At 40.0% G+C, this 17,531-nt stretch overlaps 1 protein-coding gene across 5 annotated transcripts in view; it reads left to right on the top strand.

Moving 5' to 3' along the window:
* Positions 1-17,531, top strand: part of PSD3 (pleckstrin and Sec7 domain containing 3) — a 585,012-nt gene that overhangs the window by 89,584 nt on the left and 477,897 nt on the right. Inside the window, exon 1 of one of the 5 annotated variants that reach the window (XM_059909724.1) lies at positions 10,180-10,243. The exons of the other annotated variants lie outside the window; for them this stretch is intronic. Within the exon in view, the coding sequence (XP_059765707.1) occupies positions 10,210-10,243 (34 nt within the window). The 5' untranslated portion in view covers positions 10,180-10,209. Of the gene's footprint in view, positions 1-10,179; positions 10,244-17,531 lie in introns of those variants that run through there. 5 annotated transcript variants of the gene reach the window in all.

The raw sequence follows: 17,531 nt of genomic DNA, 5'->3' as shown, positions 1-17,531 counted from the left end.
TTGGTCAGGTGGAGCTGGACGTGATGATTTCTTTTTTTTTTTTTTTTAATTTATTTTTGGCTGTGTTGGGTCTTTGTTGCTGCGCGTGGGCTTTCTCTAGTTGCGTCGAGCGGGGGCTACTCTTCTTTGCGGTGCGCGGGCTTCTCATTGCGTTGGCTTCTCTTGTTGCGGAGCACGGGCTCTAGGCGCGTGGGCTTCAGTAGTTGTGGCATGCGGGTTCAGTAGTTGTGGCTCGCGGGCTCTAGAGCACAGGCTCAGTAGTCGTGGCGCACAGGCTTAGTTGCTCCGTGGCAAGTGGGATCTTCCCGGACCAGGGCTCGAACCCATGTCCCCTGCATTGGCAGGCGGATTCCGAACTACTGCGCCACCAGGGAAGTCCCAACATGATGATTTTTTTGTTCCTTTTAGGACAGTCCTATGTCTAAAGGTATGACAAGTTCACAGGCACAAGTGATTTTGAAAGGTGTACTGTTTTTTATGATATCATTTTAACCTGATTTACAGATACCTAATGACAGATTTCTGCGTTTTCCTTCAGTAAGTATATATATGTTTTTTTCCTGAAAGCTTGGAAAGAAATTATTGGGTTGGCCAAATCGAATTTTTTTTGTACAAAATTCTGTTTAGGTTCTGCTGATAGTTAGACAACACTTCCCTCTGGTGGACGGAGTGTGCAACACTTTTTTAGTAGCGGTTCTCAAATTGTCAAGTGCTGTTTCCTTTTCCTGCTACACATTTCTTTTACATTTGTTTTGGAGGTCAATTAATATACTTTTGTTCTTTCTGCTTACTCTAATCTGAAGGTTTATAAAAATTCCAGTGGTGTACAAGTATGCCTTAAATCTGTGATACTTTAATCTCATTATGATGTTATGAAATTAAAGATTTGGAATTTTCATGGCAAAAACATTCATGTTGTTGAAATAGAAATGTTAACCACACCAGTTAACCAGTTAACTGGTATGGTTAATGTTAACCATACCAGTTATTTGTCACTGGTATTTATTTTAGAAATGTTAACAGACATATGTTCTGTACTCTCAGATGGACATTTTGGTATGCCTCTGATAATTGCAATGCTTGAATATAAGATGCATTAAAATAATATATGAAAGCTAGTCTGGAGTGTTCTTTTTTCTCATACGTAAATTTTGCAGAAACTTCTGAAGAAGTCACTACTGTTGTAATAATTGAAAGACTAATGTGGAAGGTCCTAAATTGGCTGTTTCTTAACTGATAGTTTTTTAGTTGTTGCATTTGTTTGTCCTGTGTTAAATTATGGCTGACAAAGTGAGTGGGATATTTTTATTAATTTTTTGGTTCAATCCTGAGTTCTCTGTTTATTTTATATGTGTATACACACACACACTTACTACATAACAGATACTCTGCTAGGAAATTTTTATGTTAGCTATTCTTTAGACCTCAGAAGAGTCCTCTGATGCTAGGTCACCAGTAAGGTTTAAATAATTTACCCTCAGGTTACATAGCAAGTAAATCGTGGAACTGGCATGTCCACTCGAGTGTGACTTCAGAGCCCAAGTCTTCCCACCACATCCTACAGCATCACAAAGAATTAGAGTGAGATGCCACTGTACCCCAATTGCCAGCCTACTAACTTCAGATGAAAGTGGGCTGTAATTCTGACTTGGTCATTAATCGGTAGTATGATATTGAGTAATTGTTTGACTTTCCTAGCTCCACTTTTTAAAAAAATCTTTAAACCAAGTTCTTTGTGTCTCCCTGAGGGTTGGGGAATGAGGAGATGGTGGTATGAATGCATGCCCCACTTCAGTCAACTAAAGGCTCCCCCTCTTTTATCTGTTTTACATATTGGGCTTCTATGTCAGACATCATTTGAAGGCACAATTTCTCTGCTTAAAAAAAAAAATTAAACTGTTGGTCAATCTGATTTACCAGGTCTTATCCAGCTCATTCTTTCTTGAGGGATGTTGATCAGCACAGCAGCTCCTTGTTATTTTTCCTTTGGCAGGGAAAGCAGGTGTGGCCTGAGGCACCGGATTATTTAGTACCTGCTCCTTTCACTTGACAGCATTAGGGTGCTGACGACAGGGCCATTAAATTAGGAGGAAAGCAGCCTCTAGATGGGCAGTCCTCCGAGTTTCCGAATACTGAAGCATTTAAATTCTTTACCCACTGTAATCAGAACACCCAGCTGCCCCTTTACTTTGCAGTGAAACTTTCAACAACCCACTTCCCACATCCGAGCAGAGGGAAATTATAATGCGAGGAAGATGACAGAAGTAAAAAATACATAAAACACTGAAACATAAATTAAAATTTCTATTTGCATTCAACATCGTAGAATTAGAGAGGATTTCTTGGCAAGATGCAAAATAACAGTGAGCAAGACCCAGCACTCTTTCATACATAGCTACGTTGTCTCTGCCTTCCCTGAAAATTTCTGTTCCTTGTTGTACTTAGGCTGTTCATATATTGAAGTATGCAGCCAGCCTTACTTCACTGATAAAAACAGTGGTGTCACTGAGGACAGGGTCAAATCTTAACTTTTATTTCAGTACACCAGGAACATTGCAAACTAGTTTTAAAAATGTTTCTGTTGGTTAAAAGGGGGTCTAGCAAATGAGTAGGGACCACTTAGTGCACTATCCAGCTGTACCAGGAAAAGCAATTTAGAGAGCTCACCCTTCCAATGACAGATTGTTAAATATCTTAAATTGGGCCCCTTAGCTGTCCTTGGAACAACTGCATGGGGAACTCTGAGTTAGTCCTGGTCAAAATGAATAGAATGAAAGAAAGAAGATTAAGAACGTGTTTTAATTTTCTGGTTAAAGGAAAAATGATTAGAGATTCTTTTTTTTTTTTTTTTTTGTGGTGGGAGGTTCCCCAGAATTTTTTGGGAACTGAGATTTGTATAGGTTTGGTTCTTATATCTAGGTATAGTGGGGGAGAAGAAGAGGGGCAGGAAATAAGTTTTTCTTGTTTAATACATTTAATTAATTTCTATAGATAGTTACTGAGTATTTGCTATGTACCTGATTCTGCTAATCACTGCTTATGAGAAACTAATGAACTTATAGGCAAGATAACATTCATACTAGGAGCCATTAAATAGAAGATGATGTGTGATTGAGTGCCGGATAATTGGTATAAGTCTCATGAACAGATGACTAATTCCATGCTAATGATCCTGCATGGAGATAGACATATGTTCTTATCAGGAGACAGACTGTTGAGATCAGAAGCAGCCTGGGAGGTCAGGGGTGTGTGGTCATCATATTAGGTACAGTAGAGGGAGAGCACAGCAGGGTATGAAGGCACACTCAGAGGCTTCTAGGAGGGATGCTCGTTTGTTCTGTGCCTGGCAGGGTAGGTAGTATTTGAATATATGGGAAGAATAGGGAGGCTGTTCTGTTCTAGGAGGAGATGAGAGTGGTGGTGTGGAGGACGGCAGAAAACTGGCTTAGGTAGAGAAATGGATTGAGATGTGATCGTGGAAGGCCTTAAATCAGTTCAGCAAGTTGCCATTGGAAGTGTATGTCCTGAGAAGCTTTATTTAATCCCTATCAGTTTGATTGATGACCCCTTTCTTTGGGGGGTCCCCACTGTACCTTAGAGTCTGCCTCTGTTATTGAACCAGTCATTCTGAAAGGCTCAAATTTATTTACAGGTTTTTCTTTCACTAAATGTGACTGAGACTATACCTGGTTACCTTGATTGGAATTTGGCTGTTTTTGAAATTCCATATTCATAAATTTACCTGTCAGAGTGGGTTACTTCTATAGATAGTTTGATTTTAACCATTTTATTTTCAATCTTAAAATTTAGATTTTTGTAACATCTTGCTTTCATTGTCATGTGCTGAGCACAAAAGACATAAAAATTAAATCCAATTTAGCAATACATTTAACAAATTTGTTTTAAATAAAAAGATTAAATGAAAGGGAATTAGAATTCAGCAACTATGTATGTATCATTAATATTATTGTGTTTGTCACTTATGTACTGTTGCATTCACAGTGTGTGTGTGTTACTCCACTGGTATTTATTTTAGGAACTCATTTTTATTTCCTAATTTGAGTTTTATTTATTTTAAAAAATTTATTTATTTATGGCTGTGTTGGGTCTTCGTTGCTGTGCGTGGGCTTTCTTGAGTTGCGGCGAGCGGGGGCTATTCTTTGTTGCGGTGCCCGGGCTTCTCATTGCAGTGGCTTCTCTTGTTGCTGAGCACAGGCTCTAGGCGTGTGGGCCTCAGCAGTTGTGGTGCGTGGGCTCAGTAGTTGTGGCTCGTGGGCCCTAGAGCGCAGGCTCAGTACCTGTGGCACACAGGCTTAGTTGTTCCACGGCATGTGGGATCTTCCCGGACTAGGGATCGAACCCGTGTCCCCTGCATTGGCAGGCAGATTCTTAACCACTGCGCCACCGGGGAAGTCCCCTGAATTTGAGTTTTAAAGGACATTTTATAATTAGTTGCTCATGCTGATTTTCTTAGCGTGAGTGTTTTAGGATGTGAAATTGCCACTTCTGCTGTGCGAGGTCTCGTGGTGACGTGTGCTGCCCTAGGAGCCTGGGCTGATGCTCCTCCAGCGTGGACGTGTGTCCAGGCCACCAAGTTTTCCTTGCAGGCAGTGAAGTGAAATTGAAATCTCTGTCATTGCTGATATTTCCCCTCTCCCCTCCCACCCATCTGCTCTTAACCATAAATTTACCCATTTCCGCTGTTTATGATCTTGGACATCTTCTAACTTGGGTGTGAGTTTGCTCTATAAAAATGTAAAAATAAAAAAATTGCTGCCAGATCCTTTTGGTGCATTGAAATTTATTTGAATAACTTGAATTAGAAGGAAGACTTCTTAGGTGAGGTGAGGGCTGTGAGTGCTTAACATGAGACCCTCTGAGAGGGTTTCTTAACTTCAGAGCGTCTGTGAGCCCCCAGACATTTAATGCAAGTTTGTGTAAATATTTATCTGGAATTTTTTTTTTTTTTTTGGCTGTGTTGGGTCCTTGCTGCTGCACGTGGGCTTTCTCTAGTTGTGGCGAGCGGGGGCTACTCTTCGTTGCGGTGCGCAGGCTTCTTATTCCTGTGGCTTCTCTTGATGCGGAGCACGGGCTCTAGGCATGCGGGCTTCAGTAGTTGTGGCAAATGGGCTTAGTTGCTCCGTGGCATGTGGGATGTTCCCGGGCCAGTGATCGAACCCATGTCCCCTGCATTGGCAGGCGGATTCTAAACCACTGCGCCATCAGGGAAGCCCCTATCTGGATGTTTTTATTGGGAGAGGATCCATAGCTTTCTCAAAGAGGTCCATGATGCCAAAAAAGTTAAGAACCACTTCTCTGAGGATTATATTTTCCTAGTCCTACAGATTCAACTATTGCCCTAAATCAACTACATTAATGAGGTGTTTACCATAAAGTAAGCTCTTTTAAGTACTTGAATTAGTGAATCTATTGATATATTGTCATAATTGTTTTTGTAAGATGTACCCCATGCCAGAAAGGTCAAAGGGATCAATTTACACTTTTAGTTTCTTTCCCCGTTAAATTGACGTATTTACTGTACAGAGACCACTTGATATAATCTTTATAAATATGGGGTGTGATGAAAATTATTTTAGGTTCATATATCCATGGATTACCTTGTAAGTTAACATCATCATCCTAGTAAAGAATTAATGAATATCTTTTAACTTCTGAACACTATGGTACTTGTCTAGTCTACAGAAAATGTAACATAAGAAGTAGGTTGGGAAGCCAGTATGAAATAGGACCCAAAGAAAAGTACAGGCAATACATGTTTTAAGAGTAGAAAGGAGGGAACGGTCACTGTGAGTTGGGTCAAGCATACAGGCCTTCAATGAGAAGGGGGATTTGAGCGGGGACATGAAAGATGGGTAAGACAGAGTCTGGGAAGGAGGGAATAACTGGTTGAAGCAAGGTCCACAGGCGATTTTGCCCCTTAAGGGGACACTGAGTTGACCACTGGAGAGGCAGCCGTGGGTAGTGGCTCTTTCCCTGCTTCTAGTCCTGGCTGCAAGCTGCTTAACCACTCTGCTCTCAGTATTTTAATTTGTAAAACTAGTACTTTTCTTATAGCATTCTCAATTTAATTGGTAAGTGTTATATTTGAAAAGAAAAACCTAATATACAGAGCCATCAAGATGGCAGTATGGGAATAAGGTGAGAGTAGTTAGTGGCCAGATTGCTAAGGGTCTTGAGTGACAGGGTTAAGCAGGAGTTGGCAAACTGGCCCTTGTTCTCATCTCTTGTCTTTGTAGATGGCGTTTTATTGGGACACAGCCATGGGTTAATTTATCATCGTCTCTGATGGTTTTTGCTACAGTGGCAGAGTTGAGTGTTTGCATCACGACTTTATGGCCCATGAAGCTTAAAATATTTACTGTTTGGTCCTTTACAGAAAAAGTCTGGTGACTCCTGAGTTAAAGAATTAAGCTTTAATTTAGTTGCATTGGGGATCCATTTAAAATTTGTTTTGTTTTGTTTGGGGGAAGAAAAGGCATATAGTAGACAGTAGTAACAACAATGCCACCGGAAAAGTGTGTTAGGAAGATTAATCTAGTGAAGTTGCCTAGAGTCCATTGGAGGGTATGAATTCGTGTTGAGGTGGGTAGGCTGTTTAGGACCAGTAGTTAATTCCTGAAGCACGCTAGAGAAGAGATGGTATCCACTGTAGGAAGAGATAGTAATAAGAAGAATGTAAATGGAGGGATAGATGCGTGAGACTCTTAAGAAAATAATAATAGTCTTGGAGACGATATGGGGAGATACGAGGGAATATATGAGGATCTAAAGTATGGCACTGAAGTGACCCGAGGGGTTAGTGGTGCATCTGAAATAGGAGCTAGTTTTATAGGGAAGTTCATCACTGTGGTTTTGGCATGTTGAGTGTGTAACATGGTACATCTGTCAGGTAGTTAGAAGTTATTGACTCTTTGCTTTTTTCTGCTTCTCTGACCAGACCCAACTTTCCGGGAATGGTAGGCACAGTTCAGAGAGTAGGCTGCCCTTAATTGCTCAGAACCACCCCCTACAGGGTCCCAGGAAAGAGAGAATCTGTTTCCTTAGTCCAGTTTTTCTTCTTCCTGGTAGTGCCTTCCAAGAGTGACGGCGGTGGGTTGCATGGTGAAATAATGTGGATGTGTAGCACATGGCTTGTAAATGCCAGCGACTTGATCACTGTCTGTGGGAGAAGCACGGGGCAGTTCCCAGAGGCTCTCTTGAGCATGTTGGCTCAAGTTAGTTCTTCAGACAAAACTCAGAATCTTCCCTTCCACTCTTAGCCTGAGACACACATCCCTTCTAGACTGCTGAGACCTCCACCAGAGGTGAGCTAATTAGACTGTATGTGAGCTGCTTCTGGCTGTGGTTTACTTTGTATTTTTTTCTTACTATGTTGTCATTATCATAAGTTGGGTGGTTCTTTTGCCAGCACAGATCGGAATGTAGCCTTGACACCTTTAACTTGGTAAGATTTAGTTTTTGTTCGGCTTTCTTCAGGCTTCTAATTAAAGGATACAAACTGGTCTAGAGTTACTTTGTTTTTTCTCCTTGTTCTGTCATCCCAGTCCAACTCTAGACCCTTGCCTCAGAGGTCTGGTCTGGCCAATTACATTTTCTTCTGAATTAACTAAATTCTTGACATCTTTCCCTTTTCCTGTATTGTAGTCTCCATCTGATGAGCACTTCCAGTCAATGGAAGTGTGAGGTTGACTGAAGCTCAGGGCAGATGTCAGATCTGGGCACCTGGAATGATCAGGGCAGAGCCTTCCTTTCAAATACAATTTTGTAGTTTTCAGTTAACTTTTCAGGCAATGTTCTCTGTTTAATCTTACAACAGCCCTGTGAGGTAAACATCTTATTTGCCTACAGTAATTAATTGTTCAAATTATGTTGAAAATTAATTGCAAATTTTTATTTTAGTGAGTACAAAAGGCTGGAAAAGTTGACTTTTAGTGAGATTTTTTAAAGTAATAGGTGAAAGCTGAGGCTCAGGAAGGCAAAATTACTTGTCCCAATCACGTGGTAAATAATGGAACAAAGGCCGATTCCCAGTAGTAGTAGTAGTGACATCAGCTAGATCTTACTGACTGTTCCCTAAGTGCTGGGCACTGTTTTAAGTATTTTATGTGTATTAACTCATTTAGAATACTTTTGCCACAACACCAGTTTGTCTGTTGGGTGATAGATGTTTCTTCCAAGCTCTTGCATTTTAGAAGGTGAAGAATACAGAGTGGGAAGAGCAGTGAGCTGAGAACTAATCAATTTTTGGGACAACCTGTAATTTAAGGGCAGAAGAAATGCAAGAAGCCGGGGAAACAGCAGAATGGCAGAAGTGATAGAACAACGACTAGGGTAGCGTATTGCCACACGAGCCAGTGGACGAGAGGGATTGTAGAAGAAATTCCTACCCGTCCATCCCTTGACTGACGGGACTTCGCTCTGCTCTTAGGGCTGGATCTAGAGTCCATGTGGTCCTGCTTCCCTGCCAAGGGGTGGAACGTTACATTTTACTGTAGCATAGATTGATACAAGGTGAGAATTTATGAACAGAATCTCTTACTGAAAGAAAGAAAATAAAAAGAAACGGCAAATAAATAAAGGAGTTTATAGGAGAGAGAATTATAATCCTAATTTAACTAAAGGCTAGCCAGAAATCGGCTTGATGAATACAGATCCTAGGGCCCTCTGGCTACTTCAGTTGCCCACTTAAATGTCGTTTGGATAATTATTGACTTTTCTACTTTGGGGAAGGTTCAGTTCCTCCTAGAATTTGCTTTCAAGTTTTATCTTTGCTTATGGTCTCCCCTTTAGCCCAAGACTCTGGAGCATTCTTTCTCCTCCAGTGCTATCCTTGCACCCTTGGGTTCTGATTCCATCCCAGGCCCCATACATGAGGATGGCAGTTTCCCGACTGACCATAGAAATTCTCCTTGCCTGTTACATGCAACCTGAGTTTTATGCCATCTTAACCTGACTTTGCAGTTTGACATTTGTGCTTCCTGGGTATCTCAATGATATGGGGGTACAGCAGTGAACAAAACAGATACAAATCATTTACTTCGTGGAGGTTTCCTTTGGGTCAGTGGGGCTTATAGTTTGATTACATTCTGAATAATATTAATTAGCCAGTGGTCAATATAAGAATCTACCTAAGATAATATTGGGAATAACCAGAGTAGTCAACAGTAACTGAATTATATTACTAAATGGCATGTTGTATGTTCATCATAAATGATGTTTACATGGTTTATATAATAACAATAACATAAGTATTATTGTAAATAAGTTAATATGCGCAACAAGGGAAAAATGTTTAAATTCCCAAACTGTGGTAGAATAAAAGACAGGAATGAAGTACAGCCCAGTGTGAAGTAGAAGCTTTGTTTCCTTCTGCTCTTCTTCTTTTTTTTTTTTTTAATTAATTTATTATTTATTTATTATTTATTTTTGGCTGTGTTGGGTCTTCGTTTCTGTGCGAGGGCTTTCTCTAGTTGCGGCAAGCGGGGGCCACTCTTCATTGCAATGCGCGGGCCTCTCACTATCGTGGCCTCTCTTGTTGTGGAGCACAGGCTCCAGACGCGCAGGCTCAGTAGTTGTGGCTCACGGGCCCAGTTGCTCCGCGGCATGTGGGATCTTCCCAGACTAGGGCTCGAACCCGTGTCCCCTGCACTGGCAGGCGGATTCTCAACCACTGCGCCACCAGGGAAGCCCCTCCTTCTGCTCTTCTTACACTCACATTTGGGCTGCCAACTAAATTCCTTTCCTTCTATTTTTTTGTTTTTAATTTGATCTGAGGGATGTTTCTTATCTTCTAATTGTATGTTGGCCAGGTGGCTTAAACTCTCTCTATGCTCCTATCTGTAAAAAAGGAGTTAATATTCTCTATACCCCGAGAACCCTCTTACACTGTTGGTGGGAATGTAAATTGGTGCAGCCACTGTGGAAAATAGTATGGAGGTTCCTCAGAAAACTAAAAGCAGAGCTACCGTAGATCCAGCAATCCCACTCCTGGGCATATACCCAGACAAAACTATAATTTGTAAAGATACATGCACTCCTATGTTCATAGCAGCACTATTTACAATAGCTAAGACATGGAAACAACCTAAATGTCCATCGACAGGTGAATGGATAAAGAAGATGTGGTACATATGGAATGGAATATTACTCAGCCATAAGAAGGAATGAAATAATGCCATTTGCAGCAGCATGGATGGACCTAGAGATTATCATACTAAACGAAGTAAGTCAGAAAGAGAAAGACAAATACCATATGATATTACTTATATGTGAAATCTAAAAAACGACACAAATGAACATATCTACGAAACAAAAACAGACAGGTGTAGAGAACAGACTTGTGGTTGCCAAGGGGCAGGGGAGTGGGGGAGGGAAGGACTGGGAGTTTGGGATTAGCAGATGCAAACTGCTAATAGGATGGATAAACAACAAGGTCCTACTGTATAGCACAGGGAACTATATTCAGTGGCCTGTGTTAAACCATAAAGGAAAAGAATGTGAAAAAGAATACATATACATATAACTGAGTTACTTTGCTGTACAGCAGAAATTAAACACAGCATTGTAAATCAACTATACTTCAGTAAAATTTTAAAAAATTAAAAAAAATCCTCTACACCCTCAAATTATCAGAAAAGGAAGAGTGGCTTTATATTCAAGTTTTTACCATTTCTGAATTAGGGATGCTTTGGTTGTTTTTGAATAACAAAAGAACTTTTGGAGAATACGTATTAGCTTGAAATAACTACAGATAATTCTAGTTGGGATGCTTACAGAGATCACTAAAACAGGTTTAAAAAAAGAGGAGAAAACAAATTTAACACCCATTTAGTAATTATACCTGAAGAAATGATCCTGGAGTTGTAGGTGTTGGATGTCACTGTAAACTGGCTTTTAAAGGTGACTTTTAAAGGTCAGACAGTGAGTGTAGCCCTGAATGGATTCTGTGCATTAGGATAGAATTTCCAGCTACAGCATCACACAGATTTAAAAATTGCTGTATCTCAACTTAAAGCAGAACCCAAGATGTAATATAACTGAAAATGAGACTGTAGTGGTAGCAAAGATTCTAACGACAATTGCATGTGAAAAGCTTGACTCAGATAATTCCCTGAAATTAAGTCAATAAGAGCAAGTATTTTTATTGTTTTATGTAGTATGTGTTTTTATATATGTACACAATTAACATAAAATATTATGAGAAGCTATTTGATTATTTAATCTACATCCTTAAAGTGTAGCCAACGACTTTTTGTCCATTGGGTTGCCTTATATTTAGGTATACCTGGTCTTGACTTCTTAGGAGATTTTAAGGGTTAAATGAAACAGTTAATTGGGTGTCTGCTGTGTAGTAAGCACTGGGTAAACAGGGACTGCCGCAGGTCTGTTTCCTGCTCTTTCCTTGTCAGCACAGCTGGTGGGGGAGCAGGAACACAGAGGGGAGTGACTTGGAGGGTGACAGGGAGGCCTGGTAGGTAAATAGCATCTTGCCCAGCCTCTCCTCCTCCAGGTCTCCACACCGCCCTCCCCACACAGTTTGTAGCGCAGAGAAGGTGCAGTGGTTCTGCACTCTGAGGGGGCTCACCCTCTCCTCACCAATGCAGACTCTCAGGTCCACCGACTGTGGTCGTCCTGCCAAGCAGTCCTGGGAGAGCTGGAGAGTTTGTAGGTGATTTTTAATTATATCTTTACTGAACAGGAGGTTTCAGACATACACACTTTTTATAAGGTATGTTTCCCTACAAGCTTACTAGGAGGGCTATGTATATATTTCTTATAAGTTACAAGTGAATTTTTGTTTTTTTTTTTTAAATTTATTTATTTATTTATTTATGGCTGTGTTGGGTCTTCGTTTCTGTGCGAGGGCTTTCTCTAGTTGTGGCGAGCGGGGGCCACTCTTCATCGCGGTGCACGGGCCTCTCACTATAGTGGCCTCTCTTGTTGTGGAGCACAGGCTCCAAACGCGCAGGCTCAGTAATTGTGGCTCACGGGCCCAGTTGCTCCGCGGCATGTGGGATCCTCCCAGACCAGGGCTCGAACCCGTGTCCCCTGCATTGGCAGGCAGACTCTCAACCACTGCGCCACCAGGGAAGCCCTGTTTTTTTTTTTAAACGATGTTCAGAGTATAAAGCTCTGGCATAACTGTCATTATTTCTAGTCTTGGTGTGCACACCTGTCCTCTCTGCTCACTTGGATTTATTTTCATGTTATGTCTTCCTGGATTCTGTTTTCTACGTTAATCTTAAACATTCAGATGTACCTTATAATAGAGACAGTAGACTAATATGTAAAAACTAAATTTTTATAATCCTGAAATTGGCACTGAGTATGTTTTTTAACATCTAAGAACCAGAATTAAAAAATAAATAACTTGAGATAGGAAAACTGGCTTCTTCTTTGTTGAAATTTGCTCAATAAAAGAAATTTCAAATAAGGAACTATTGTTACCAGTTCTTGTGATAATCTTGTTGTCTCCTCATGGATTTAGTAATTAATAAAGGCAAATAATAAAATATCATATGTTGTGATAAAATTGGCATTATACAGTCTTTATTTGTAAAATATTTTTAATTCTAAAATCTCGTACTAAATTGGATAACAGTAGTTTGCTTGCCTGTTTGTATTACTTTGTTGGAAATTTTTGAGAAGTAACACATTATATCAAATAGCAATTTATTACCTACAGCTTGTCAGTGCTAGTGACAGTAAAGTATAGAAATACATTACTGATTTGAAATTTTGTTATTCAAGAATAATTAATTATTCATTTCTCTTAAAACTTTCTTACAAGATTTGTATTTAGGATTTGTTTTAATCAGGTATGGTAAGTCACACAGACATGGGAATAATTGTCATGAAGAAAGAAGTTTGTACTCACAGAGCTCTAGAAACACCTGCAGGGCCACATGGGGATGGAGGGGGGTGGGGAAGAGCACAGCCCAGCCTTTAATGGGTTTTTTGCTGGAAGGAATGGATAAGGCAGGGTAGATGCCTGCGTAAGCTTAGGATTGGATAGTTTGAATAATTTCAAGGGTTAAAGTCTATACGGGTAGTTCCTAGTTGTCCCATGCCAGGCCCTTGGGTGATTTAGAGCCGGGGAATATTGGCTTAGGTGGGAGAGGTTGAGGAAGGAGATGCATGGGGTGTGGCTCTGGATTGGTTGTTTTGTGCATCAGAAGTGTACTCCCAGGGGAGTCCTTTGCTCTCTTCAGGAAATAGCTAGCCCTGGGAGGGGCTGCCTCTCCAAGATCAAGGCCCCAAATGCCAGAGCATCAACACAGAAAATAAGAAGATACAGTCAATACAAACTATGTTAACACTCAAAATACTTTATAATTTAAATTTCATACTTTCTTCATTAAAAAACATTGGTTGCAGTTGGCTGTTGTATACTTTTGTTTATAAGATCTTAAATTTTAATGAAAAAGTACAATTTATAAATGTAGCTTTTTTGGTTGGTACAATCTGTCAATGATATTTCTAGAAAAACAAACTATCTTTTACAGAAGAGATATAAACAGAATATTGGTTGGTAAATTTTTTAATGGTTCTCTCGTCTGAATATTATTGATATTATCTGTCTTTCAAGGATAATGGCAGCTTTATTAGATTACATTTCAGAAACAAAACAAAACCAGACAAAGACTTCAGGATGGCACTGCCAACCCAGTCGTAGACTCAGGTGCTGTTTCCGTATGTATATTTTTTAGAGATAGTGTACATGAGAGACTAGAGAATATGTAACAAATTTATTTTCAAGCTTTACTTTTTAAAATGGTGAGTTTTAGGATGTCAGTCAAAGATATTGTTAATTAAAGCCTGATGTGAAATGCTAGACATTTGGAAATGAGACAGTTGTGTGGTTGAGACAGTTTCATTTCCTCACAGTCACGGGTAGACGCATTTAAGGGGATCATCTTAGTTATGTAGCCTTTTTATAATCGCAGTAACTTTATTCAGCACCCTCATTCATGTATTTGAGTTTCTTCCCCTTGTAAGGAGCTTTCTTGGAAAGCACACCCAACAACTTCAGCTTATATCTCACAGGGAGTTGGTGATTCATGGGTTGGTTAATGTTTGTATGACACCAGCAAAGGTTGTCCTTTCTGCTTTTCCTACCAACTCTGGAAAAATCACAGCTCTTCTTGGAGAAGTTTTTGAAAAGGGAGGAAGCTGGCAGTTGTAGTTTAAAAATGCCGTAATAATGCTAAAAGTAATGATGATTATAGTAACGATAATAATAATCTCGAGCTTCTATTGTATACTAGTTGCTAGTATGAGTACTTTATATATTTATATGAATAGTTAATTTAATTCTCAGAACAACCTCATTGTTTTCCTCATTTTTTTTTGGGTGAGAAAATTGAGCCCCTCAGAGGTTAAATCTTGCTTGAGGGACATAATTGGAAAGTGATGGAGCCCAGACTACAAGTCTAGATTGTGCGCTTTAACCATGCTTTTATAACTTAAAAATCTATAGCTCAGAAGTAAGGAAACTAAAGCTGAAAGATTTAAAGCCATTGGCCCAAGGTCCCTGGAGCAGTCAGCACTGAAATTCCTCTCCTGGGTGTCATTTTCACTATCTCCATATGCTTTCTCTAGGTGTACTCTCTGCCTTTATCCCCTTATATTTGGGCGAATCTTCTTGCTAATTTTGACTTGCTGTGGTTCCAAATTCTGAAAATTATATTCTTCCTTTGGAATTGTTTTACTTGACAAGGAAGCCCCCAGGAGTCAGTGTAGCTTTACGGACTGAGAGGGTGGACTTTGCAGCCTTAGTGCCTGTATTTGAATCCTGCCTGTGCCAGTTTTAGCCATGTGAACTCATACAAGTCAGATACTTTTTGTGTTTCAGTAGTTTTATCTGTAAAATGGGTTAATTATGGTAGCTATCCCACAGGGCTGCTGGTAGGAATAGATAAGTTAATACAATAAAGCTGCTTAGTGTGGTGCCTGGCACATAGTAAGCATTTTATAAATATTATCTATTCTGGCTATATTATTTATGAGAAATGTATACTCCAAATTAAACTCAGCACATTATCTCACACCTATTAGGTACTCAGTAAATGCATATGTAATGAATAAAAATAATCATCAATTGCTTTGTATTGGCCTTTGCTTTTTATACTGGTTGGAAGATTAAGGTTATAGAAGATGAGATATTTTCAATGTTTGTATTAACCTCCATTACTAAGACTAATGACCAATATTACATTATGCTCTTCATCTTGTGCTATTTTTCACTTCACTTTTCTCATCTACAAAACTATTAGTTTTTACATTTAGTATTTTTATTGAGATTGTGTAGAAAGGTGTTGCATACATCTGAGGTACCATTAGTGATGTAAAAGTTTATGTCATCATATTTAAAACTAAATGTTAATGTCTTTGAATTTTTTCATGTCACATTTTCCAAGTAATATCAACTACCCATTAAATAAGAATTTAATTGCAGGAATGGTAATGCAGTCGTCAGTAAAATGACTTTAGTTGGCAGCGTCATTTAGCCACGAGATGAGGACCGGGAAAGCAGGATTGAGATCCTCCCACAGGAGTTGTTCAACGTTACATTTGCTTTTGCCTTTTCTGTTTAAATAACACAAGAATTAAATCCTTTAAAAGGGAGCCCATCCATCTCCTTTCACGTGTGTCCTTCTTGCATCAGAGAAAATGCTGCATAATTCTGAGATGACAGCCCCACCTCTGATGTCACCCGGGATGGTACAGTCCTCTCTGAGGCTTTGCTGGGGTTCCTGCTGCTGCACTGGGGAAATGGTTACATTAAAGCTCACTCCCGTCATCTCCATTATCTCCTTGGAAGTAGTTTTCACAAATATAGAAAGGCCCTACCGTGGTTGTTTTCGGTAAGCTACCAAGGTGGAGAGCGCAGAGGCGGACGGGAGCGTGAGGGCAGGCTGCTGTGCCTTTGTGACACAGGGAGAGGCGGCAGCTCGCTCAGCCGGGCTCCTGGTGCTCAGAGCGCTTCCGTGGACATCACCCTGTGCATTGCAGGGCCACAGGGGCTGCCAGGAAATCTGAAACTCATTTGCTTCCAGTTACTAGCACGGCAGATTTTGAATTAGCCAGCTTCTTTTCTAGCTAACTTTTCTCAAGCGTTAAGCTGATGAACTGGGCATTTTCTATGATCAATGGGTAACTGCTGGAGCTACAGTAATCTCTGTGAGTAACCTCTATTTGTAGGTCTATGCAGGCAAATATATTTTTATATATCTATCTTCTGTGAAATGCTGCTGTAAAATGATCCGTCTGTATTATTGACTGCTTTTGCTTACTAGTCTTGTCTTTTGACCATCCCAGTAGTAGACTGCTGGGGCTGGATGAGGTTTTGCTGAATCCTGACTAGAGAAGCACATACTGCATTTATCCGGGGTGCCCACGCCAGCTGTTCTTTAATTCCCCAGCCACCAGAAAGACACCACCTGCCCTCCGAGTGCTGTTGCCCAGAACCTCCCCTGGCTTTAACGTGGAATGTTTATTTTAGCATCTGACATTGGATTTTTCAAAATTTTTATTTTTAAATAGAAAACAGAATATTATTCTTACCTGTAATTTTATTTCCTTTCATTGTTTTTTGTTGTTGTTGTTCAAACGGCTTTCCTGGGAACACAGAATTCTATCATCCTGTTTCTCCCTGTTTCTGATGTATTATATAGAAAGAAAGAGGAAACCAGCTACCCCTGTAGTTTTAGAAAGACATCATATTGTGGCACTGGATGGGAATGGGGAGGAGTTTCTCTTAAAGAGCTCAGACTGCTTTCCCCCTGCTCTGCCAGAGTCTCTGGAGGAGAGCTTGGCTAGCCCCAGGCAGCACCACAGCCGCTCCATGAGCGCTGTCCTTGAGGCTGAGGTGGTCTCTGCTGGAGGTTTATTTTTCCTCAGTTTACACGTGGGGGTGTGTTTTTCTTATCTGTTGAAAGTGTCACTTTTAGAGTAATTCAAGATTTATTTCTCTCTCACCAGGGAACTTGACTTCGGTGAAATTTGCATTTTCAGAGATGCTTGGAATTATTGCTCATGCCAATTTGCAGCCTGAATCAATCCTTAGCAAAACTGTGGGTCACTTATTGAGCATGAAAACTACTGAATGCAAATATGGATCAGCTGAGGCTTGTGACAGGCTGGAGGCTGAGTCGAGCTGTTGTTTTCCACTGCGCTTGACATCTGTCCTGGCTCACAGCGGTTTAGGGAAGTCCGCAGCTGTAGTGGGCCATCACTGCTAGGCACTCCAGCCCCTTGGCATTTGTGGTTTTTTAAAAAAGAGTTGTATAGTATTTTGAATTTCAACTTCTTAAGTATTAAGTTTCTTTAATATTTCAATTTTAAAATATTAAAATATTTAATAAAATATATAAGAATTTATATTAATACTACCACATCTGTGTTAACTTTAGCAGAAGAGAGCCTGCTATAAACAAGACTGTGGAGTTCTTTAAAAGCTTAAACTTTTGCTTTTAAAAATAAAGTGAAAACAAAAAAAAATCAGTGAA

This window comes from Balaenoptera ricei, chromosome 21 (assembly GCF_028023285.1).
Source record: "Balaenoptera ricei isolate mBalRic1 chromosome 21, mBalRic1.hap2, whole genome shotgun sequence".
Classification (NCBI taxonomy): Eukaryota; Metazoa; Chordata; class Mammalia; order Artiodactyla; family Balaenopteridae; genus Balaenoptera; species Balaenoptera ricei.
The sequence above is the reverse complement of the archived record's forward strand: the minus strand, read 5'-3'. Positions and strand labels throughout refer to the sequence as shown.